Source organism: Hemicordylus capensis, chromosome 4 (genome assembly GCF_027244095.1).
Source record: "Hemicordylus capensis ecotype Gifberg chromosome 4, rHemCap1.1.pri, whole genome shotgun sequence".
Taxonomy (NCBI): domain Eukaryota; kingdom Metazoa; phylum Chordata; class Lepidosauria; order Squamata; family Cordylidae; genus Hemicordylus; species Hemicordylus capensis.
The window spans coordinates 124759030-124784752 of record NC_069660.1 but is presented as its reverse complement, the minus strand read 5'-3'; the positions used below and the strand labels follow the sequence as shown (position 1 = coordinate 124784752).

Below are 25723 nucleotides of genomic sequence, written 5' to 3'. Positions count from 1 at the left end.
TTTTCTTGAGGAGGGACAACTAGTAAATGTGTATCTATCTTAATTCCATAAATAACATTAATTTTCAATAATATTTCAGGTTCTTCACTCGGCTCTCTTCACATTTGATTTGATAGAGAGTGTTCTTGCCAGGGTAGAAGAACTCATTGAAACCAAAACAAAAGCTGCAACTGAAGGAACTGCTGGGGTCAAATGAAGCATTTTGTGTCTCCCTATCGCAATAACATTTTACACTGTGCACTGGATTTATATTTCTGACGTTGACTTTACTTGAAAGACTATGTACCAATCTTTAAATATGCACAAAGTAGTAATTACACAGGCTGCTAGAAAAGAAGGCTTGAGAAGATTCCGCCCCCCACCCCCACTTGCAGATGTTAGAAGAGAGAGGATTCTCGTCAGTTGGTTAATTGTGTTGGCATATTTGCAATATGTATAAAGTGCATTGAGCTTTGATTAAACACCAGTCTGCCAGAGCACTGTGCAATTCAGTGATCTGGCTATGTTTTGGACTTGCAAAACTCCTAGAAGCATGCATATGTGGGGGGTTTCATGGCACAAGTAACACATGAGTTCTTCATGACACAAGTCTGTTATAATGCAGTACTTTAATGTCAAGGATACAGTTCACTGTAACAAAGAACAGAAACTGAAACAGACATCAATAGCCATGTGCTGTTCAGCAGGATTAAACCCTATTCCAGCAGATAGATATTAAAATCAAGTATAAAAGGCTTCTGTAGCTCTAAGTTAGATGATATAGAGTTATGCACTAGGGGATGTGCAGAACATTTTGATGGCGAAACATCCTATTTCAAGTGTCTCTAACTCGAAACAAAATATCCTTTTATTTAAAGGGCCTGTTTTGAGTGCCATTTGGAGGCCTGTTTTTCCCTTACTGATTGGTTTTCTGGAACTGACTTATGATTGGCTTGCAATCTCCTTGCTTCTTGCTTGGCTTATCATACAAATCAAGTGTTTGTCAGACCATTGGTCCATCTAGCTCAGTACTGTTTATAGTACACAGTCAAACTTCTCCCAGGTTATAGGCAGGAGTCTCTCCCCTCGGCTCTGTATCCTAGGCAACTATGGGGGTTTGGGGGAAAGGTTAAAAATGTGTTTAAAATTGCCTGCTTGCCCATTTCATTTTGTGTTAGGTGGTAGGTAGCACCCATCATACCCTTTGGTGTCCCTAGGAGCTACCCATAGGGAACAAGAGATGTTTCAAGTTTCCCAATTGTTTCCTCTGACTGAAACACTCAAAAGGCTTCAAGGTTTGTTATGTTGGAACAACTAGATCGACTGCTGTTTCAGTGAAACATTTTGGCCATCTGAGTTTTGTTCCGAGCTCGAAACAAAACACAAAATCTGTTTCATGCACATCCCTATCATACATGTCCTGTGCTAGCATTCTAGTTCTTGCCACCAAAAACACATTCCTTGTTTAATTCAAAGCAATATAATACAGCCCACAAGTTCATCAGAAAAACAAGGAACAAGTAGCAACAAGCAAAACGTCAGTTACTAATGCAAATTCCCTTGATTCTGTTAATTATTCATATCCGTAACCAAAATAAGGAGTGATGGCAGCAAGGCATGTCTCTTTGAATGTGGTGTACTCATTCAGGTGGAGTAGGCATAATGGCACTGGGAATCCAGTAGCCCTTTGGGTTGTGAGTAAATTATTCCATACAAATTGGCCTGGTCTTTCCTGGAGATGCATCTAATTCAAAGCATCTTCAATACAGCCAGTCCTAAATGAGGAGGGAGGTGGAATTCATGGACTCAAACAAACAAAAAGTGTTTATTTCCTTTCATGCAGGCAAATATAACATCAACAAGTAAAAATAATTCCTAGAAAAGCAGGACTACAATGGGAGGAACATCTGTTTTAATATGAACTTTGGCATTGTTGTAATCATGTACATTTTGAGACTGTGCCAAAGCTGCTCAGTGGCCGTTAATGATTTTCAATCATTAACATTCTTCAGCAATTTTATTTTGACAATAGCTGGATACCAACTTCCAATCGAGCTTTAATATAAACAGTATTCATCTTTCACATTCTTCTAAATGTTGAATGGAAAATCTTTTAAGTGAACAGTAAAAACGTTTCTTCGGTTTTGCAGGAAATTGAATTTTAACAGATTGCATGCAGATTTTCATATCGAATGTATCAAATACAAAAACATATTTTTCAAGCCAGTGTGCTCATTCCTTTGCTGATTCATTTTTGTTAAAAGTACAAAATTGAGTTTGTATTTTGCAAATAAACATAGCCAAAGTTTTGAATAAAAGTTTAGTTGATGCTTGAGACACTACAGTCCAGTTGGCTCTGAAGCATTTTCCAAACAGGGCTTTGTTCTACAATCTGTGTCTTTGCCATTGCCATTCTAAAACGAATGCTGTCCAAGTGTGGTTTTGAAGTGGTCTTCATAGGGAGAGAGAAATATACTACGTTATGGTAATACCTTATGTAATTAACAAGAGCTAAGAATGACTTGCAAGTCTTTTGTGCCGCATTTCCCATGCCAAAGATCCTGAAGTGAAGCTCTAAACAAGGTTTGTACAGTATAAGGAGATGTTTGCTTCGTGGCTCAAATTGAGTTCAGTAAAACTGCATTCAATAAAATTTCAAAAGGAGGAGTTTCTGGCATTAATGAAAGGCTATAACTGAGCCATCTTCATGTAGTTAATAGAGTCTAGAAAGACATTGCCAAACTTAATGTCCTTATTCTGATTTCATATCGGTAACTGATGGCTATCCGGTTTAAATTAACTGGCCCACGTGCACGGAAGAAAGGCTCTGCCTTAGGGAAGCATTTTTTGCTTTTCTCTCCCCCCTGCAAAAGCCCTTTTTGATGCCAGAAATATGTCCCTCAGGGTTCTGAAACACTCACAAACATATTTCTGGCAGTGGTCAAAACTTTTTGCAGGGAGTGCGGAGAGGGGGAAATAGTCTCCCTCTCCCTGTGTACAGGGCTGCAGAACAAGCATTTGCCAGAGCTTGGCTCCGGGCTCTCTGTGAGAGCACAGCCCTTCCAGAGGTAGATCACAGCTTTAAAATACCTGTGGAGTTCAATCCTATACCTGTTTATTCAGGAGTAAGTCCCATTGTGTTCAGTAGGGCTTACTCCCATGAAAGTGTGTTTAGGATTTCAGCTTTAATCTGCTTAAAACTATTTCTGTTCTCATTGTGAAATAAGCTATGTTGAACACAGAGGCAGGAATACATACCTTTTTTTAAAAAAGTGAGCTGGTCTTATGGTAGGAAGCATAACTTGTTCCCTTAGCTAAGCAGGGTCTGCCCTGGGTGCATATGAATGGGAGACTATAAGTGTGAGCACTGTAAGATGGTTCCCCTCAGGGGTTGGAGCTGCTCTGGAAAAAGCAGAAGGTTTCACGTTCCCTTCCTGGCTTCTCCAAGATAAGGCTGAGAGAGGTTCCTGCCGGCAACCTTGGAGAAGCCGCTGCCAGTCTGTGCAGACAATACTGAGCTAGATAGACCAACGGTCTGACTCAGTATGTGGCAGCTTCCTATGTTCCTATCCCTAATAATCCTTGCAGAAATACCTAATGTCAGTGGCTGACATCCTGATGAACCAAGTGTGCCTGTAAGGACGCTCTGCAGGGATGTAGACATCATAAGTAGAATCTATTTAATTGCATGGAAACCTTACATTTATGTATTAATGTATTCTTAGAGCTGCTTTGCAGTAATTATTTGACAATAAAGTATATTCTGCTACTTACCTTTGCTATAATCAGCATGAGCTTAATAGCTTCAGCAGTATTGTGAACTGGAAGTATTCGTAAATTACTGCCTAGGAACCTGAAGAACAGAATTCTCACAAATGTCAATCATGGTAAATACAGTTTTTACAACTTTATAGCCTGGACCGAAGTAGAAGCATACCATTACATGCATATAGTTCAATATGATTGCAGCATTTAAGAACTTACAAAACTTGGATTTTATTCTTCTTTAAGATTAGATAGTAGATGAGTAATAAAGATATATTGAGAATAGCTCAATATAAGTGGGAAGGAAAAGGAGAATTGAAAGCCCCCCCCCCCAATCATAATTATTTCTGCATCTTGGACAGACATACGTTTGTATACTCACTGCCTTCCCTTTTAGAGCAAAAAGATCAATTCAACAATAATAAAATATTTTTTCCCCTCAGCCCCTGCTGCCAGGGTCCCCTAACTAAATCCGGATCTAAAAGATCTTGATTTGCTTGAACCAGAACTAAACCTCTAGACTCACATAGTAGTGCCAGGTTCAGTAATCAGAAAAGAGATTCTTGATTCTGGAGAGGTGGTAAGGGCTTCTCTTTGCTCCAGGGACATTTTGAGAAATACTTCCCAGTGAGTGATTTGAAAATTGGTGGAAGAGGAGCAGAGTAGATTGGGCCTAAGGCTGGTAGCCCTGGTACTCAAGCAGAGGCTTGGTCACCCACAGGTTGTCCGGCAACAATGAAGAATTCTTAAACAGAGACTTGTGTTTTCTTGGTACTACAGTTCTTCCTTGCCATTCTACCACTTATCTTAAAAAAGGTCACCCACACCCCATGCACTGCTGCATCTGTGTAAACACCACCAACAGTGTTGTGGAGCAGGGCTATCCACTCCATCAAAAAGCTGCACAATGTAACAACCATTCTTTCCAATGGGTGTTTATGATGGAACTGACCTGTTCCGCAACACTCTGTTTACACAGATGAAGCTGCTCGTGTTTCACTGTGCAGTACATGGGTGGGTATCTTCCTGGTGGTTATCCTGTGAGCCCAGTCTCATGCCTGAGAAGGCGGGCAGAAGCTCACCTTCTCCCCTGGAGAGTTGCTGGGTGTGCACGTTGTGTACCCAGATGGTCCACAGCAGCCATGTGCAGTGTGGGGGTCAGGATGTGTCGTCCCGGCCCCTGGAAATCCCACAATGCACCACACAAGTGCATGGTGCATTGTGGGGATCCCCCTTGCAGTGGCCAGGTCTGCTCGTGAGTCAGCACCAGCTGGGAGCAGCCGGCACTTGCACATGAACAGTTAGCCCAAGCGCACCCGTAACCTCAGCTAACTGGCGGGCTTCTTTGATGGGTTTGCCACAGGGACCTGTGCAGATCCCAGTGGTTCTCTTGGGCAGCCAAGCCTGGGCTTGGCTGCTCGTGGGAACAACCTCTGTGCTTTGTTCATAAAACTTACTAAACTCAAAGCTGAACACACTCTCTCTCTCTCTCTCTCTCTCTCTCTCTCTCTCTCTCTCTCTCTCTCTCTCTCTGGAAATAGTTATAATTGTACTCATAATCGTAGAGTTGAACTGCAAGCAAAATAATTCTGTACTAGCTTAACCTGCACAGAGCATCTGCGCACTAGTACTTGATTGCTCCCCTCATCCCCTGCCACAGCCCCTTACCTCAGAGAACTCTCCACCCTCACCTGAGCCTCACTCCTGCTCCTCCTGCTCCTCCTGCATTCAATTGCTTCCATCCCCCTCACCCCTCTTGGTCACTCCTCCATCCCTTTACTCCATCCCCCTCACCCCTCTTGGTCGCTGCTGTAGCATTGCTGGCACCTATTGACCAAGCTGCAGCCCCCTATCCCCAGGGAACTCCCCACCGTCATACAAGAGCAGCAGCAGCAGCGGTTGATCAGCAGCTCCCCACAAGAGCAGCAGCAGCAGCAGCGGTTGATCAGGCCCTTCCTTGCGGCTGCCACCACTATGGCCACTTGTTCCCCTCAGGCTGCTGACAGGCCCAAGCCTGTCCCTTGACTGCCTGCCTGCCTCCCTCTGCCAATGGCTTGGGTAGCCCCAAACAGCAGCGGTTGACTAGGCCCTTCCTTACTGCTGCTGCCGCCATGGCTGCACGTTCCCCTCAGGCCTGTGACAGGCTCAGGCCCCGTCTCCCTTCCTTCCTTCTTTCTCTCTTCCCCTACCTTCTTTTTCTTTCTCTCTCCTCCACTCGCTCTTCTCCTCTGTCTTCTCCTCCCTCCTTTTTTCCTCTCTCTCTCCCTTCCTGAATTTTAACAGTTCTTGTTCATATTGTTTCCTCATCAAATTCACACAATGGAAGCCTCCTTCTGAAAGGGCTCTTTCCTCCCTCATGACCTCTCTCTTTGCAGACTCCTGCCAACTATAATTCATTCATACATACATACATACACACACACACACACACACACACATATGTATGTATGTATGATAGTCGGCAGGAGTCTGCAAAGAGAGAGGTCATGTCTGCAAAGAGAGAGGTTTTGTGTGTGTGTGTATACATATATACACATACATATCCTCTACCATCAAGATAATCTTCTGACCACTAACACTTGCATTCCAACTGACCTTAACCATCACAGGGTCCTCCTCCCTATCTGTATATGGAATCCCCACTGCCCAATATCAGGTGCTTCTGCTCACGAACTCTCGCAAGAACTGCCACACACGGGATTAGCCACAGATATGCCTTAGAGAATTATATATATATATATATATATTTGCATGAAATGTAAATACACTGGCTCAAAGTGTCTGAACCAATAAGTGAACCCCATTTAGTTTAATCGGAATTGAACCAGAGTTTTTAAAAAAAAAATACTGATGAACCTGAACCAAACCCAAATTTTCAATGGCTTTTCTTCCTGCTTGCTGACCCACTACCTAAAACCCTGCTTTCCCTCATCTGTTCAACTGAACTCCTAGTGCCTATAATTTTTAGGGAGAGTAGCAGTAGGGGAGAAGGAAGAGAGAGGAGAGGCCTTGAAGTGGGGCAGTTTTTTCCAGGAAGTGGAGTGTAGATTAGCTCTGCTGTCAGCACACTGTGCTCCATTCAAAGAGCTATCGGAGAAACCAAAAGCTGTAATTATGAGTATCTTCTTCTGTATTTTGTGGCAAGTGGCACAGGAAAGCTCTGTCCTCACCCGCCTGCAATAGGCTGGTGCTTTAGAATTCTAGAACAAGTGTGCTTACCTATCTATAGCAGGATCAGACTAGGAATCCCATTTACATAGGTATAAGCTTTGCCTAGAATTCATTTTTAAAAGTGCAGAAGGGACAGTTTGAAACTTCTCATTAAACTTAACAGGGCACTTGGATGTAACAATAGCAGCCACATTACCCCCTCACATACTGCAACCGACAATGTGCCCAAAACGTAACTAAATTGTTCCTACCTTCAGGCATCTGGAAAGCAAAAATTCCATTAGAATAGTTGCTCCTTTGCAGAGAGGAAAATAAATTGCAGTTGGTCTGCTGCTATATGTACCCACAAATGGCTCTGATGAACTCTGTGTAGGGTTTTTTTCAGGTTGGTCTCAGATTCAGCCAGAAAATGCTAAACTATAACTGAATCTTCAGGTAGTATTGAATACTACTGGAGTGCTTTTTAAGAAACACAAACTTGGCTGGTTTACTATAATCATTCTTTAATAGATAGAAGATAACTCTCAGATCACTCCTTAAGCATTGAAGAAAGGCAGCAGATGAAAAACAGATGCAGTTTTTCTGCAAATGGCATGGGCTGTGTTATACAGTCAGACCATAGGGTCCATCTTGCCCAGAGTTTTGTCTACTATGAATGGAGGTTGCTCCCTAAGGGCTTAATCAGAATTGTTTCCAGCCCTGCTACCAGAGATTCTTCCAACTGGAGATGGCAGGGATTTAACCAAGGACTTTCTGAATGCAAATAATACCCAGGACCTATAGCTCCTCTCCTAAAATTATCTGAAGTTTGAACCTGCAGCCTCTGGGGACCTCTTGGGGCCAAAGTACCACACAGAGTCACACTTTCATAGAGCAACTGTCATCCAGGTCTCTTGTTTATACTGCTTTCTCTGAAGCCACACACTTATTTTCCCCTGGCTGGTGATGATTCCAATGCAGTGATCTAGTGTTATTCCTTCTATCTTACAGGGCCAAAGCCTACACTGACCTAATACTTCCACTATTTTGAGAGCTACTTTGTGCGGGTGGTATGAATTCAGAACTCTGCTGTGAAATCCCTCCTCTCTCCTTCAAATCCTTCATCAAAAATAAATGTTTCATGAAGGCACCTCATCTTTCGTCCCCAGTCAAAACAAAGCATGTGTAGCCACATTTGCTCATTCCTACATTATGGTCTGTGCCTCTCTTTCCCTACTGCTCTCTTTGTGGCCTCCCAACTACTGATATTTTTATACTTAAGCTCCATAGGGCAGGGGCCTGTTGTCTTCTTTTGTTTGTGTTACATTGTGAAGAGCTATGTACATTGATGGCTGTACAAGTAGTAATCAATACTATACATGATTGTATCTGGACCAGAATATGAACATGTGCAGCTATGATTATAAACACTTGCTTGCAGGGTTTTGTTGATACACAAGAAGTATGTGTGTTGAAACACACAATCCTTACACATTGGCCGCATTTGAATGTAACTTAGAACCAGAGTTGAAGGGAGTTAGGTTTTCCTATAATTACGTGTGAATGTGTGCAACTCCGGTCCGGTTCCACGCAGCAACCAACCCAAGGTTCTGTTTTTCAAACTCCAATCCGAACCCTTGGGTTATATTGAGTTTCATCACCGCAACCCAAGATTAGATGCAGCCTGTGTTGCATCCAAATTTGGAACTGCAGGCTGTGTCCCTTTTAACCAGAATTGATGGAGGAAGCTCCTCCCTCAACTCCGGCCATGACTGGCTGTGCGTGCTGTCCTTCATGCAAGAAGGAAGTCTGCACAGCCAGCTCCCCCTCCTCTATGCAGTCTGACTGTAGAGAAAGTGCTTTCTGGGACATCCAAATTCGGACAGGTAAGTGGGGTGGGGAGCGGATCCATTGGACCCACGGTTCCACGTGACATATGAATGTGGCCAATAAGTAACAAAATAATCAATCTTTGGTTATCTGGAGTTCTATGAGCAGATAATAGGAGGTGAAAACTCCCTAACTCGCTTTAATACTTTGATTTTAATTGTAATATTGACACAGCCTGGTATGCCATCAGTATGTGCTCAAAATACCAGCACCATGCTGCAGGTTAGCATATTTCAGATATCCAGTCTGATTGCTTCTTTCTTAGGATATGTACAATTGGACCCAAGAAGCCCAAGTTTAAATCACAGGTCAATTAAACACGTGCTCTGATCTGAAGTATACTTACTTGAGAGTAAGGGTTAATGAAATTATTAAAGTTATTAAAGTCCTGTCTAATTTGGCCCTAAGTCTTACTCAAATCAACAGGATTTACTTCAAAGTTAACATGGTTAGGACATGGAACCAGGCTCCAAACTGTTGGGATTTTACCATGGACTTCTCAGTTATTTGTTCTAGGCCTTGTCTATGTTTGAACGAGTCTATGTACTGGCTTGGGGGTGGAGTCACTGTTTGCTTCTTACTTGCTGTCTTGAATTTCAAACTGAGAGGTTCTCCCTCTCTCTGCATAAGAGACTGTTAGTCTGTTTATTGCTTTCTTGGCCTATGTTTTTAGTTAGTAATAAATATCAAACTCTTGTTTCTCAGTTAAAGTTGGCTTCCTCTTCAATTACTTACAGTAGATAAGTAATTTCTCTGCAACACTAACAGATCTCAAAAAGCAAACACTAAGGTGAGTTGTAGCTTTGATGATGAGGCCCTAGGTCAGTGGTAGGGCATCTCCTTTGCATGCAAAAGGTTCCATCTCTGGCATCCCCAGGTAGGGCTGGGAAAGATTCCTACCTAAAACTTTGGAGAGCTGCTGCCAGTCAGCATAGACAGTACTAGACCAAGGGTCTAACTTGATATGAGGCAGTTTCCTATGTTCCTAAAGTGTACTGCATTGTACATAAGGACCTTTAACTTGCTATGTTTCTGGAATTGCCCCATATTGTCAAACTGACTTTGGATATGTCACACTGACTGAGAGCCATAATCTCCTCCATTCTGCAATGACAAGAAGCTGAAGTATCAATACTTTTATTCTTTGGCTAGCTTCCACTGCATGAGCAAAATCAAATTCAGCTACATATTGGATGACCCAGCAAATATCGCACATTGTTACACCCAATTTTCTTTAGCAATAAAAAGGAACTACTGATGATTTATTTATTTCATACCTCTGCTGAATTCTGAACATTACATCCCATTCTTTTGGTCCATGAAGGGCTGCTGACAAAAGCAAAAAGCCATTCCTATGAATGGTCATGAACTTCTTTGTTCTATCAAAAAGCAGAATCAGTTCTTGGTCTGTGAAAAACAAATCTTGAGCATCAGCCAATAAAAATGCAACACCTGGGCAAAGAGAAAGTTTGTTATCAACTTAACTGTAACAGTCAATAACTATAATCAAAATACATGAATAGTGGAAGCCTATATTACCATTAACCTTTGAAAAGGGGTTAATTCAGAACGGAATAGAAGTTTGCAATCTTAAGTACATTTACCTGGAAATAAAACCTGTTGCAATGAGTGACTTGCAAGTAAACAGGTCTAGTATAGGGAGCAACCCATATGGGTGGGGCAGGGGAGGTAGATGTCCTGCAGGTGCAGCTCATTCCCACTGCATTAATGCCGGGTGCATGGGCTGGTTATTCGCCCATTTCCCCAACAGGATGAATAACCAGCCAAAGTGCCTGGGGTGAATGGTATGATGGGCAAAATTAGGCAGAGTCCCTGCCCCGGCTGCCTCACTTTGCCTGCCGCCACATTAATCCCAGGCACACAGCTTGGTTACCCACCGGGTGGGGAACTGGGCAAGTAACCAGCCCACATGCCTGGGGTTAATGCAGCAGTGGGCACAACGAGGCAGAGTGTATGGGCGGGGCAAGGGTTGTAAACCAGCTGCAAGTGTGACTCATTCCCATTCTCCTCTCCCCACCCTGCCTGCTTCGCTCGCCCTCATTTTGCCCGCTACTGTGTTTAACCCCAGGTGTGCAGGAGTGGCAGTGTGGGATTGGGGGCTATTGATTTCTATATATCTGCTTAGTTTATAACAGCAAGAAACTGTGGGATTCCCCATCCCAGAGCAGGGGCATAGCAAGGTTGGAGTGGGCCCTAGGACAAAAGGTGAAAATGGGCCACTGCCCCCCCCCCACACCTTCAGAGAGGTGGGAGCGGGGAATAAAGAGCAAGCTCTCAACCAACCAGTGGGGCCCCCTACCTTGGGGCCCAGAGACATTTGTCTCCCCATCACCACTTTCCTTTGCCTACCAAAGAGATGGTTGCTGATGGGGGATTCATAAGGTAGATCACGTTTAGGAGGCAGGACCAAGTTTAAAAAACAAACTTACGGAAGGGAAAATAATTAGGAGAATCAGAATGACAGTCCAGCAATCCCAATTGTTCTCCTTTTATTCAAATATTTACCAGTATTAAGAATCCAAGTTGACAGGAATCCATTAAATAGGATAGACTCTTGGGGGGGGGGCGGGGCAGGACTTCTGTATCATTAACAGTTAGTTAAAATGTTAGTTTTGTTGGGCAGAATATGTAGCAGGTGATGCTTTTCCTCATAGAAGATGAAGTTATTCACCTGCTATATTTCTGCTTGGCAGAAAAAAATGTTGGCAATCCTACTGTCAAAGAACATGGTGCTAGATGTTAGCCTTTCTGACTCATAAACACAGCACCCCTATCCCCCAAATCCTCAACTACAATGAAATTAACTAGCCACTTTTCCCTGCACTGGAGTACATATCCTGGTTTCTTTATAAATCTGCCCAAAATATTTCTGCAGCTCATAACAGTATACCAGGCTACAAGGAAATACTTCCTTTAGTAAATGCAGTCAGAATGTCAATCATTATCTATACTATGAAAACTAAGGTTTCTAACTTTTCTCAGGTTCTCATGTATACATTATTTAACATACGCAGTTCAGACTCAATCTTTTGACACTGTAGGCCAACTTATGTTGTTTGAGGATTCTTTAGGACTTCAGGGATCAACAGTCTTGTATTTGCCGTTCTAACTTCCAGTGATCCCAACTGAATTTTCCTGCACTTTAAGAAATCTTGTGGGCCTGATGCTGCTGTGCCAGATCCCCAAGAATGTTTTAGGTTTATATCATCACAATTTAAGATACTGTACCAGAAAGAGAGAAAATAATGGATCCATGTTCCACTGTATCTGAAAATCGAACTCTGTGTTGTTGGTTTTGAAGACACATTGAAATGTCACTACCCTAAATAAGTTATAAGATGACATATTAAAACACGTTTACCCATTCCAACCTTTAAGTGAAATTTCTATTAGAAAATATTCACAAATTCAAAAGAAATCTGAAATACATAGAAGATGGTCAGAGATTTGGAAAACAAGCCCTATGAGGAAAGGCCAAAAGAACTGGATATGTTTAGCCCAGAAAGGAAGAAGGAAGGAGACATGGTAGCACCCTTTAAATACTTGAAGGGCTGGCACACAGGAGGAGGCAAAGTCTTGTTCTCTGCTTTCCTAGAGGGCAGGACTAGACCTAACACACAAGAGGGTAGATTTGAGTTCAATATTAGGATAAATGTCTTAATGGTAAAAGAGTTTAACAATGGAAAAAATTTCATAGGGGGGCATGGTGTCTCGCTCCCTGGAAGTCTTCAGGCAGAAGCTGGAGAGCCATCTGTTGTGAATGTGGAAGCTCTGGATTTCCTCCTCAAACAGAGGGTTGGACTGGGTGGCCTTCAAGACCCCTCCAACTTTGTTATTCTAGATAGGCATAACAAGACCTAACAATTGCCTTGCTGGATCAATCCAAGGTTCTTCCAGAGAGATGCTTTGTACTCTCACAAGCAGGGCATGAAAGCAATGGGTAATCCTTCTTGTTTGTCCTCAGAAACTGGTACTTATGGTGTACTGTAGTTCCTTGGTACATGAAGTTACATTCAGTTGCTATAGATATATAGCTGTTGGTAGACCTAACCATGACTTTGTCTAGACCCTTTTAGCAAACACACAGCATAGCATGTGGAAGTATACTTCACAATAGAAGGACTTCCTTTTGTCATTCCTAAACCTACTGTAACTCAAGTTCATTCAGTTGCTCCTAGTTCTCATATTATGTGAGCGGAGGGCTTATTCAGGCTATTCATAATTTTATAAGCCTCTTATCTCTCCTCCTCTCCCCGCCTCACAAAAATTAATACTGTTATGCAACATGCAGTCTTTTATTTAAAGAACTGCCATTATATTGAGGATGCTTTTTGTTTGGCACACCATTCCATGAAAACTGAGTGGAGGAATTGCTCTGGTCATGATTTCTGGGTATTTCCCCTCCCCTTGCAGCCCCCACATGGTTGCAGGGGGTCCCCTGGCCCTCAGGATGGTTTTTCAAGAGGGAGCTGCAGTGGGGAGGAGAAGCTGGGGAATGCTGCTTGTGCTAATGCAGGTGCACAAGTACTACTCTTGATGCTACACATTTGTTGCCAGATTGCAGCCTGGAGATTCGATGCTGCTGTACAATTTATTCCCCAGTGCATTGGAAGATAAATAGTGGCATCTTCTCCTGCCAGTTCCTCTCAAGCTTGTCCTCCACACCCCTTCTCCATCTGCTGTATGGCACATCTAAAGACTCACAGCAATCAAGAAAGGGGGGTAGAAACAGTACTAGTGGAGGAATGGACAGGAGAAGGCACGACTGCCTCATTCCTCATGCATTGGGAGAATTTAAATGTATAGTGGGTTATAACCTTAGAACCCTGTGCATGACAGACAGGTCAGAGCCATGACAAAGGCAACATTTCATGGTGGGTCCTATAAAGAGCCATTGCTTTAAAGAAATCGTATAGCTGGGACTAGGTAGGCATGCAGTTATTTCATGATTATACTACCATTTTGTGAGGTTAGCCAAGTTTCTCTCTCATACTCTACTTCCGTTTCCACCAGTCAAGTGAAGATAAGGTCAAGTTTTTTAAGGCATTGACTGTACTGCCTTCAAGAACTGTTACTGCCAGAAAGGAAGGAAGGAAAACCCAAGGAGACTAATAAAATGGGTACAATTGCATGAAAAATGGAGAGCAACAAAAAAGATCAGCATTATAGATTAATCAATCAGAGTGCTTCCAGAAAGCTAGGAGAACCCAGGAAAAAACCCTCCATAGCACTTTCTGCATCGCCTGTTTGTCATTACGACTGTTCATTACATACAGCAATTGCTTTTAACAAGCTAAAGGAAGACTCCAGAGGGCAGAAAGCAGGGAAGGCAAACACAATGGTGAGCATCAGCTGTACTAACAAAAAGTCAATGCAAAGCCACTTTGTTAGGGAAGCAGAGGTGGCCTCAAGTGGGCAACAACTTTAAATGTCAAAGAGGTGATGATGCAAGCGAGGGGAGAAGACAGGGCTCATCCTACTATAGTCAGGAAGCAACATTTAATAATCCTAATGCCCCCATTCCACTGAAGTGGGATCCCTTGTACAAATACAACAAGCATTGTATTTGTTGTCCCACTGGTTCAAGTCTTACCTAGTCTGTGGTTACAAGATAGGAATATCCCAAGAAGGGTGGATATCAGGACCTTACTCAGAGCCACCAACCACATTACTTTACTTTTTGCTCTACCAGCACTTACATGGGCACCCAGAAGCAAGTATTTGGCATGTCTGGATTAGGGTTTCCTGCACTTACATCCTTTGGCACACAACTGGAAATGCAGAAGGTCTTTAGAGAAAATGATGCAACGTGGCACACCCTATGTCCCACTAATCCTATATCCAAAACAGAAAAGCAGAAGTGTCTGGTAATTTTCTTCTTAAGCAGGCTACTCATGTTTCAGATTTGGTCAGTGCTCCAGTTGTGGCAGATGAGTGGCCATCATAGCTCCTACTAGAGTCAGAGAAGGAGTGGGGAGTGCACTGGGGTGAATCCTTGACTGTAAGGGATTTACAGTAGGCTGCCACCATCCACTTTATTTTGATGTGGGAAAACCCACTCTCTCTATAAGATTTCGGGGGGGGGGGGCGGTAACGTGGCAAAACATTACTGTTAACATGACACTTCTGGCCACTTCCAGCCCGCGACAAACCGGAGAGGCAAGGAGGTACGCTGCTGCCCCATGGGACCAATTTTAATGACAGCACCAGCAGGGGAAATGCAGCAGGGGTGTGTGTGTCAGAGCACCCTCCCCAGTCCTTAAAGTTATCCCCCTCCAACCTTCGAACCAGCAGTCACTGTTTCCATGCACATCCCTATCCTTCTGTTTTGATTTTCCTTGGCTTTTCGCCTTATTAGGAAAGGCCTACCCACCCAGCAGTTGCTCTGAGTCCTAGTGCTCCCTCAAGTTCTCCCCACCACTACAACAGCTGTGTTGTTTTTCTTTTCTTTTTAAAAAATAGGCTCAGCATAGGAAGCAAAATAGTCGTATATTAGAGATTGGTTTTCAAGGTGGTGATCGTAGTTGAGGCTAGAGCAACATTTCTGAACAGCAGTACTATATGGTACCTGAAAAGATGAACTCATAATTACTGTTGTAATCCACCGCGCCTTCTCTTGCCCACCACTTTCAGCCATTTTGACACGGTTGCTAAATCTTCTGTAATAAAACCCAAACAACAATCTTCCACAAGACTTAAGGGATGCAAGCTACAGTGAGAGAAAAATATAAGAGTTATTGTTTATTTCTGGTAATTGGCACTGGTGTAACATTATTTAAGAGGCTTATTTTCATCCAGGCAACAGGAATCATTAACAGGAAGCCAAACAAAAAGCTCCAAGGACAGGCAGAACCCACAAAATACAGGAGATCTGCTGTCCACAATCATCCAGTGAGCCTCTCCCCATTGGATTCTGGCTTCCTAGGAGAAGGTGAGCAGCAGCAGGCACTCCTCTCAGCTGTGTCACCATTTTAAATTTTCCAGGGCAGCAGGATATAGAAAATTTAAAATGGCTCCACCACTGAGAGAATGGTCCATTGCTACTGTTGCTGCTCACCATTGCCTGCTATGCCAGGGACTGACAGGAAGACTCATAAGATGATAGTTGGTAGACAATAGAGGCAGGGGACACTTCGTATTCAGCATTGCTGCCCACAGTGAGAGAGGTGCCTCTGAAAGAGGAGCATCTCTTTCCACTCCCCTTTTAGCTTTTCTGGTCAGCCAGGCACCATTGTGGGGAATGGGGGCCCTATGCCCCAGGGTCTCCTGAGTCCTGGAACCAGGCATCAACACTGATAAATGCCTAAATACCTTCACTGGCTTCCCATCCTTTTCCTTATCCAACACAAGCTAATTCTCATTTTCTTCAAAGCTCTCCAGTTTCCCCCTCCAGTTTCTTCTTTCTGGCCTTATTTCTCAACGGGTCCCTGCCCCTGACCATAACTCATCTAGCTCTACCATCTTCAACAGTTCATAAGAACATAAGAACAGCCCTGCTGGATCAGCCCCAAGGCCCATCTAGTCCAGCATCCTGTTTCACACAGTGGAGCCCACTAGATGCCACTGGAAGCCTATAGGCAGGAGTTGAGGGCACGCCTTCCAAATATACTGATTCGTTAAACCATGGTTCTCAACCTTGGGTCCCCAGATATTGTTGGACTTCAACTCCCATAATCCACAACCAAAAGCCACTGGGGCTGGGGATTATGGGAGCAGAAGTCCAATAACATCTGGGGACCCAAGGTTGAGAATCCCTGCTCTAAACTACTGCCCCTTAGACTGATACCCCCTTCCAGAAAAACAGGTTGCTTACCTGTAACAGATGATCTCTGTGGGGATCCATGGTCACTCACAACTGGGTCTTCTGCACCTCTGCAGAAGAAGTCTATAGCTCTGATAGGCACTCTACAGCATTCCAAGGCGTGAGGAGGCAGGCATCGATAAAAAAGGCAGGAGAGTGCCTCCCTCTTCAGTTCCTGACTCAACCACTGCGTAGAGAAGAGAAGTGCAGGACAACATAGGTGAGTAATACAATGTGGATGCACACTAGCAGAGGGAATGGCCAGGCAGGCGTTGTGAGTGACTATGGATCCCCGAAGAGATAATCTGTTATAGATAAGCAATCTATTTATCTCTGAGGGATCCATGGTCCCTCACAACTGGGTGAGTGACTAGCTCTGAAATCGGAGGCAGGTGCTAGCGTGTCACAGCTTAGCCTCAGCAGCAGAACACAAATTCTACAAAAGGTAAGTCTGAAGACCAGGTGGTGGCCCTGCAGATGCCAGTCATGCTGATGCCCGACATGTGGGCTGCTGAAGTAGCCATGGCTCTAGTAGAGTGGGCTCTGATTCTGGTTGGGGGCTGGACATCTTGTTTCTTGTAGCAGAAGAAGATGAGTTGTACCAGCCAGTTTGAGATCCTTTGCTGAGAGATGGCAGAGCCTTTGTGGAGACCAGAGTAGGAGATAAACAATTTGTTGGAAATTGTGCATTCCTTAGTGCATTCCAGGAAGTACATTTAGTAGAATTTCATCTAGAAGTTCAGTCTCCATGCTGTTAGCGCGAGGGTCTGAAGTGCGTGGTGCAGCACTTGTCCATTTCCTCTAGTGAGTAGGTTTGTCCTCTGGGGAAGTCGGTGGAGATAGCCCTTCGAGAGGCTGAGGAGTGCTGAGAACCAGGATTGCCTGGGCCACCAAGATCAGATCAGAATACACTGGGTCTCTCCCCCTCACCCCAAGGATCTTTCCCACTACCTTGCATAGGAGCAGAAAGGGGGGAAATAGGTAATGGAGTCTGTATATCCAATGGAACTTGGAGTCATCTCCCATTGAATTCTCGCCAGTGCCCACTCTAGAACAGCAAAAGGTCAACATCAGGAGTACACCAAAGACTAAATAGGTCCTGGAGGACCAAGTCATCCAGCTCCCATTCATGGAGAACTGAGAAGGAGATATCCCTACTCAAGGAGTCAGCCAGGGTATTATACACCCCTTTAATGTGTATGGCAAATAGGGGTGATGTCATGAAGCAGGCATCATTCCCAAAGTTGCAAGGCTAGGTTATTTAGGGATCTGGATACCGTAGCCCCTTGGTGGTTCAGGTAGGCAATGGCAGTAGTGTTATCCAGATGGACCTGAACTACCTGTCCACAGAGGACAGGAAGAAATGCTTTGAAAGCTGGGGAAACTGCCAGGAGCTCCAGGGCGTTTATATGTAGCTCCCATTGCTCACTATTCTATAGGCCCTGAGGTCACAGAGAACCACAATGGGGCCTCCAATCCTGGATGGAGGCATCAGTTGTCAAAGTTTCAGAAGGTGTATGCATGTGGAAAGGCATCCCTTGAGACAGAGAATCAGGCATAGCCCACCAACATAGGGACTGGAGAATGTGCGATGGAACAACTAAGCACTTCCATCCAGGTTCAGATAGAAGACGAAGAGAACCAATAACTGTAGTCTCCTCCTCTTCAGATGGGCATTGGCAACAGTGGTGGTGCAGGCCATCATAAGCTCTAGCAGATGCTGAATCGATTAAGCCCTCTATCTGGGGAAGGCTTGAAAGGTTGCAATCACGGTGGAGATGGAAAGGATGCATTCGCTGGGCAGGTAAGCACGCTTCAAAGCCGCATCCAGAAAAGCACCAATTACTGGAGTATGCACTGACGGGTCAGGACAGACATTTTGTAGTTAACAGTGAGACCCAGATTTGCCAGGAGAGAGAGAGAGAGAGAGAGCTGGAGATAGTCCAAGAGAGTGGACTCATGCTTGCTAGTGATAAGCCAGTCAGTCATCTAAATATGGAAAAACTGACATGCATTGCATACGCAAGTGAGCAATTACAGCGCCCATACATTTGGTGAAGACACACGGGCCTGTATACAGGCCAGATGGAAGCACCTTATACTGATAGGCATTAGGACCCAAGCAAAACCAAAAATTTGTGATGGCAGAGATGTATGGCAATGTGGAAATAGGAGTCTTTGAGATCCAGGGATACAAACCATTCCTCTTCAGACAAAAGTGGAAGAATAAATTGTACAGAAATCATTCAAAATTTGCTGGGACATACATACGTTTACTTTCTTCAGGTCCATAATAGGACGGAGGACCCCATCATGCTTAGGGACCTAGAAACCTGAATGCATAGAATCCGGAAGGGCAGGTTTAATGGCACCTTTCTGAAGGAGAGATAAAACTTCTTCTAGGATAGGAGTTGTGTGGGTATATTTTATTTCTGTTTACACGGGTAAGGTCTCAAATTCAATGGCATAGCCAGAGGTGACTATGTTCAACACCCAGGCATCCGATGTTATGTTACTCCAGGAGGGGAAGAAGGGAGCAAGGCGGGCAGAGCAAGAGGTGGGGGGATAGGTACTTCCAGGACCTCAAAATCAAAAAGCCTATTTGGGCTGGTCCTAGGGCTTAAATTTTTGTTGGTGGCATTGACGTTGTTGGAAAGGGTGTCGTGAGTACTGCCTGTTGCCGTGTCTGAAATTACCCTTATTTCGGGTAGGTCTTGCCCGTTGCTTATAGTTTGAGCGGTACCTGCCAAAGGATGAAAATTGCTGAGTAGGTGGGGAAAAGGTCTATGCTGTATAGTGTGACTTTTTCAATTTCTCCATAGTGTCATCTGTATCTTTAGAGAAGAGCCCTTCCCCATCAAAAGGCCAAATTTTCAATGTTGTCCTTTATTGTGAACTCTAGTGGTGTTGGACGCAACCATGCATGCTGACGCAGTGCAATATTGCCAGCCAAAACTTCAGATTCAGTTTCAGTCAGATGTTTGGCTGTGGAGAGGGGTTGAAGAGTTAAGCCAACTGACTTTGACAACATGGCTAGGAACTTGGCCCGAAAGGGTTCATGCAGGTCTGATGCATCATCCTTCAGAGAGTCCCATAGAGATTGCTGATATTTTGACATACATGCCATGTAATTGGCAGTTTTCAGGGATAGGCAGGAGGCAGAGTAAAACCTCCTAGCAATGGAGTCATGCTATCCCCCTTCCTTTTCAACCGGCGCAGAGTGCTTGTGGGAAGACTTGGACTGGAGAGCACAGTCCACTAAAAGAGTTGGGAGCCAGATTATTATTATTTATTTGATGCTTGATGTTTAATGCTTGAACAAAAAAGGGCAAGATGCTTCTTGCAGTTTATACAGGCTCTCTAGCTTTTTGGATGGTGCTGTAGATGTAACAGGAGTCCCCCACCACAGATTTTGAGGCCGCAACCAGGGCAGGGAGCATAGGAAGCACTGCTGGATATGCAGAGGAGGGAGAAGCCAGGTAATCGTATAAAGGGTCTTTAACCAAAGGCTCAGGAAGTGGCAGTTCTAGGCCAAGGGCCTTAGCCATCTCTTGCACCTGCTCTCTATAAGATTTTGTTTCCTCAACTGGTGAGTGGAAGAGGATTGACAACATTGTCATCTGGAGAAGTGCACTTCAGGACTTTTGGAATCTGGAGCTGAAGAGGCTGTGGACTCCTTGTCAGAGTTTGGATCTTTTGGAATCAGCTGCACAGGGAGAGGATCCAATGGAGGAGCAGGTTCCATAGGCAAAATTGGTGCAGCCAGAGTTGTAGGGCCTTCAGATGTTGGAGGAGGGGCTCTAGGGGCCAGAGTAAGTGGCCTTGACGGGTTCCTTGGTGTTGCAGGATGCTTACAGGGATCATTCGTATCAGGAGTTGAAGGTAGTTTTCCCCCTTAATCTCTGTGATTTCTACAATCTATATTTCCCCTAGTCATAAGAATGACCAGGTGAGCCACACAGAGAGTAAGATCTAAACCTATCCCTGGCACACAGATGACATGAATCAAATGCCCTTGGAGAACTATTATAATTAAGGTGTCTCATAGGAATATGTGGCGCAGAGTAATGGTAGCACTCCCTCCAAAGTAGGCAAGGAGAGCATAAAGGTGTTTCATGGATAGGAGAGGCAGAAGGCATCTTTGGAATAGGCATGGGGGTCCCAGGCTCATCATTATCCAAGCCCTGAGAGGGCATGAAGTCCTTAAAAGGTGGTATTTGAAGAGGTTAAGTTAACTGAACCCAACATAGCATCTAATTCCTTGCGCAGCAACAAGAACATGGCAGACGAGAATTGAGGAGTACCCTCTGTGGCAATTTCACAAGAAGGCAGCCTGACAGGGGAATGGGAAGCCGTTGGTCCTTAGGAGATTACGATAGGTGAGGGAGGCCGAGAATGGACAGGAGAGAGGGCAGCTGAAGGCACCTGAAGCTTGGGCGAGGGAGCTTTCGACATCAGTGGTGCTGATGGAGAGGTCTGCCTCTGTTGTGTTGAGGCTGGAGACACCGATGTCAAGTGTTTCTTTGGCATTGGCAGTGCAGGAATTGATGTCAGAGGCTTCTGAGGCTTCAGCACCAACCAGATGGTCTCTGAAGATTTTCTAATCTCCAACATCAAAGGCTTCAGAGCCGTTGGATGTTTAATTCCCGAAGTCTTCGGCGAAAAGGAGGTCTTTGGCTGAGCCATTGTCGGAGACAGTGTATGCTTAGTAGGCATCGAGCCCAATGTTGACTTTGGCATCAAGCTGGATGACGATTTGAGAGTTGAGCTGGATGTCGGTTTAGCTATTGAGGTAGACAGAGAAGCACTAGGCTTGGCCTTAGGAGCAGAAGACATGTGCTTCGGGCACTTTCCATATGCATCTTCACTCTAGAAGTGTTTCCTATCCCGCTTGTCAAAGTGGGAGCGCTTCCTCCTTCCATCCACAGCCACAGGCTTCTTAAAGGAGCCATCCCGGCTCTTGGTGGCAGACGTTGAGTGAGACAGCATCGGGGCCAATGTCGCTAGGTGCCAAAGCTGTTGGTGGCAAGTGGGAACTTGGACTCAGCATGCCAGGCACAAAATATTCTTGTAGAGGGAAGCCTTTAATCTCAATTCCCTACTGAGATTAGTCTTTTTCTTAAAAGAAAGTCACACCTTGCAAGCACAAGTGCTATCACTGTCCCCAAGGCATATTAAGCAATCCTCATGCCCGTCTGAGGAGGGCTTGGTGCCTCTACAGGTTCTGCACCTCTTAAACGTTTTTTGGGGAAGATGAAGCCATAGTCAGGGACAGTCCAAGTCAGAAAACCAAGAGAAAGTCAAGAAAGCCAAGGGCAGGGCACAGAAAATCCTTTAACAGTTCGAGGTCAAAACGTGAAGGCAAAATCGAAAGAGAAGTCAGCTGATCCAAGTTCAAAAAGCAACAAACAAACAAAAAACACCCCAACACAGAAATAGAAAGAGAGTAGTCCAAAAACAGACTGAGTCAAGCCAAGTAACAAGAAAAACTTTAACTTTACCACAGGAACGAGGGAAGATGGAACAAGAACCTTCACAAGGCAGCACATGCGGCAATGAGAAGGAACTGAAGAGGGAGGCACTAATAAATATTGATTGATTGATTGATTCTGCACAGGCGCAGAAGACCCAGTTTTGAGGGACCATGGATCCCTACAGAGATCACTTACATGGTACCATCACTCTCTCTCTTCTTTCAAGTCACCTCCCATCAAAACCCACAAAGTATTTCCTCTTCTGTTGTCTTTAGCCTAACCTTTTAGTTCTTATCTCATCCAAAACAAAGTCTAAGTATATGCAGCCACATTTGCACATAATTACTGTTGCTTCTTTCTTGCTCCTTGCATTGGCTCTTCCAGTGTCAAATTTTCCTCTCCATTCAGGGAAATACTGGCTGACATCTTCACAGAGAGAGGCTGCATCCTCACTGCCAGAGGCTTCCTAAGCAGCAGAGCATGCATGAAGGGAGGGGAGCAATTTTAGCTGATCTCCCCTTCCTCCAGAAGTGCTCTTTGCTTTCCAGAAATATGTCCCTGAGGGCTGTGCAACTCTCAGGGATATATTTATAGAAAACGAAGAGCACTTCTGAAGGTAGGGAACAGTTAATATTGTTCCCCCCTTCCCCTCATTCCTGTTCTGGCTTGGGAAGCTTCTGGTTGTTTTAAGGGCAGCCGCTCTCTGCAAGGACACAGTTCCTTCTGTTTTGTCAAGTCTGCTGCTCAGGATGTTTGCCATTATGTTTGTTCATTTATATCATTTTGGAAACTACCATATACATTGTTGAGCCTGTGTACAAAAAATCATCATATGTATGTACTTGGTCCAGTTCTGTAGTTCTGAAGAAATAAGCTTCCATGGAACCAAGAAGGTCTTTAAGGGAAAGGTGCACTCCCCCTCCCCTCAGTCTGATCTTGAATATGCAGGCTTTTTGTCATTGAGCATTGATAGCACTAATTTTGGGGATCTGTTTTTAACTCCTGCTAACTTGGCAAAGAGGCACCTTTAAACATGGTGATTCTCTTTATTTAGCAGGGGGAGAGTAACTGGCCCTATCCACCCCCAGCACAGTACCCCCAGTGACGGTGACTGCTGGTGTCTATCTTACGATAGTCACTGCTGGTGTCTATCTTATGTTTCTTTTTAGATTGTGAGCCCTTTGTGGACAGGGAGCCATCTTATTTATTTATTATTTCTCCGTGTAAACTGCCCTGAGCCACTTTTGGAAGGGCGGTATAGAAATCGAATGAATGAACTTCTACAGTTTCTTCCTGATTCAGCAGGAGCACTCTAAGCCATCTAACTTCAAAGAATTTGCGAACCAGCCATTAGTGAAGCATAATTCAGGCATTATGTTGTATGTGTATGAATCGTCTGTATGCTTGTACAGTACATGTTTTTGAGTGAATGACTGTTACTGCGTTCATTTTAAAAGTTAATCTGGGTACAGCCCCTCAAATGCATGGTACAGATATGAAGTGTACTGTTGTACCTGTGTTCACCATAATACGGGAATAATTGTTACCTGTGTACAGATCTGTACCAGTGTACAATGTACACACAAGCCCCATTCAGACAATTAAAACTGCACCACTGTAAACATCTATAGTGGTGCAAACGAGTCGGAAGCCCCACGCCAGCAATCAGCCTTGCACCCCACCACTCACACTTACAGCAAGGTTTGTCTGAATAGGGAAGCTTAGCTGTGATGGTTGGCACTTCTGAGATTGCGAGGCAGGGTCAATCCATGATATTGACTGATGAGTTCCACCTCCGACCCATTTGCGATGCAGTACACAGTTACATCAGTGCTTTAGGAAAATGTCTGAAGAGGGTTTAATTGTATGAGTGCTGAAGATAATATGTGAATACCATTTGGGAGGCAGGAAGCCACCAGTTCTGTGGCAATTCAAGACTAGTCACCTTTACACATACAATAAGCACTAAAGGTAAAGTGTGCCATCGAGTCTATCCACCCCCAGCACAGTACCTCCAGTGACTGTTGGTGGTATCTATCTTATGTTTCTTTCTAGATCGTGAGCCCTTTGGGGACAGGGTTCCATCTTATTTGTTTGTTATTTCTCTGTGTAAACCGCCCTGAGCCATTTTTGGAAGGACGGCATAGAAATCACACAAATACATAAATAAATAAATAAGTGTGATCTTGAATATGCAGGCTTTTTGTCATTAAGGCTCACTAAAGATAATGTGGGCCTCTTTAACCTATTTACTCCCATCCTCACTTAGCACAGCCTATTTTAAACCTCAAACACAGAGGTTAGGCCTCAGTCAGTCTTGCCCTCACAACATTACAACAGAGAAGAGATTAATGAAGGAAGGCTTTGCGGGGTGGGGTGGCTGTTTTTAGGGCCTTTGCCTTTTTTGGTAGCGCAGCAAAAGAAAAATATGGTTGCCATGCCACTTCCTGGGTTTCCAAGCAGGCCTATTTGTTTTGTTTTCCAAACTCACCTTCTGTCAAAAGATAATGTTGTATGTACAGATATAGTTAAATTAATAATGTATGCCAGTGAGAAACAGCACTCTCCTTCCATGGGAGAGATGACAACTTGATTGTGCAGAGCATATAAAAGAGCATTTCTATTTTTAACTTGTGTCTAAATCTAGATCTAGATGCTATTGCTGAGTGTAGCAATGCATTTAGCATTTTTCTTCTCCTCTCCAACCTACCCTGCCACCATGGTTGAGCTTAGCTGCCTCATTAAATTATTTCTTTTCTTCTCTGCGAGGTTGCCATCTTTTTACTTGACTTGTGGAGAACAGAGCCCCAATCCTCCTCAAAAAACAAAACAGTTCCCATAGTTCCCTGAGACTACAGTTTAATGGCATAGGTTGTATGGCAGATTGTGGCAGGTAATTAGGTTTGCCGCCCTGTTCTTTATTTCAAAGAACAGTTCTTTATTTAGCATTAACATGTACCTGTTCTTTTTCAACTTAATAAGGAATGCAGTTTGTTCTTTATTTTTGGCACTTTGAGGTAGGCCAGTCGCTGACTGCAGTGAACACACAACGAAGAGGCTGGCTTCACGTTGCAGGCCTCTAGAAAGCAGTCTTCTTCAGCCCTGCAGGCTGAAAGGCAGTTTACATTCTGGTACTACAACTCCCATGATGAAGCTTGTTTTTGGAGCCAAAAGTTCACCTTTGCCCCTGCTGGTGGTAGGAGGAGGCTGAGCCTTGTGGGAGAGAACACCCAGCCCTGTGAAGGAGTGGCCCATTTTGCAAAAGTCTCTCCCAAGAGTTAAGCAGCCTGTCTGTCATCATCATGTTCTTCTTCTACCCAAGCTCCAGCAAAAAAGGCAGGAGAATGCACAAATATCATGAAGAATGAGGAAAGGAGTTGCCTAAAGTGCATGATAATGTTTTGAAAGCTCATTATGCACCATAGACTCTAGTTTTGCACGGTGGAATGTGTGAGGTAAAACAGCATGCAGCTGGGCCAAAATCAAGCCATACCCAAGTTTCTAATTAATGAGCTCATCAGAAGCCATTAGGTATCTCTTCTTATCATCTCTTATTGTTTTACCAATTAATTGAAAGTGAAGGAAATTTGAGGATATCTCTGGTGACAAAGCTACTCTCACTTTATATGAAAAATGTTAAGAA

General features: G+C 44.1%; 2 protein-coding genes across 9 annotated transcripts in view; one reads left to right on the top strand and one right to left on the bottom strand.

Annotated features, from left to right (window-relative positions):
• The window catches only part of GLMN (glomulin, FKBP associated protein), a 62368-nt gene extending 58616 nt beyond the window's left edge, over positions 1 to 3752 (top strand). For all 5 annotated transcript variants that reach the window (XM_053243622.1, XM_053243623.1, XM_053243621.1 and 2 more), the window contains exon 19: positions 80 to 3752. In XM_053243622.1, the coding sequence (XP_053099597.1) occupies positions 80 to 196 (117 nt within the window). In that variant the 3' untranslated portion in view covers positions 197 to 3752. The remainder of the gene's footprint in view (positions 1 to 79) is intronic.
• C4H1orf146 (chromosome 4 C1orf146 homolog) lies at positions 1786 to 25723 on the bottom strand. 4 transcript variants are annotated; one of them, XM_053243629.1, is made up of 6 exons: positions 25040 to 25723; positions 15374 to 15514; positions 12034 to 12127; positions 10062 to 10191; positions 3754 to 3832; positions 1786 to 2431 (listed from the first exon to the last, which is right to left on the bottom strand). In XM_053243629.1, exons 2-6 carry the CDS (start codon positions 15440 to 15442, stop codon positions 2300 to 2302), a joined length of 504 nt encoding a protein of 167 aa, XP_053099604.1. In that variant the 5' UTR covers positions 15443 to 15514; positions 25040 to 25723; the 3' UTR covers positions 1786 to 2299. The 4 variants fall into 4 exon arrangements, with proteins under 4 accessions (XP_053099604.1, XP_053099601.1, XP_053099602.1 ...); XM_053243626.1 differs by having other exon boundaries at positions 10062 to 10236; positions 25040 to 25433; XM_053243627.1 differs by lacking the exon at positions 25040 to 25723 and adding an exon at positions 24791 to 24948 and having other exon boundaries at positions 10062 to 10236.

Bases quoted from the DNA above. Each gene is read 5' to 3' on its own strand.
- C4H1orf146 (XM_053243626.1), bottom strand. From the start codon at position 15,442: ATGGCTGAAAGTGGTGGGCAAGAGAAGGCGCGGTGGATTACAACAGTA. The intron at 10,237-12,033 runs GTACAGTATCTT...CTCTTTGCCCAG, and splicing joins CATTATTTTCTCTCTTTCTG to GTGTTGCATTTTTATTGGCT. The intron at 2,432-3,753 runs GTAAGTAGCAGA...CTCCCTATGAAG, and splicing joins TCATGCTGATTATAGCAAAG to ACCACTTCAAAACCACACTT.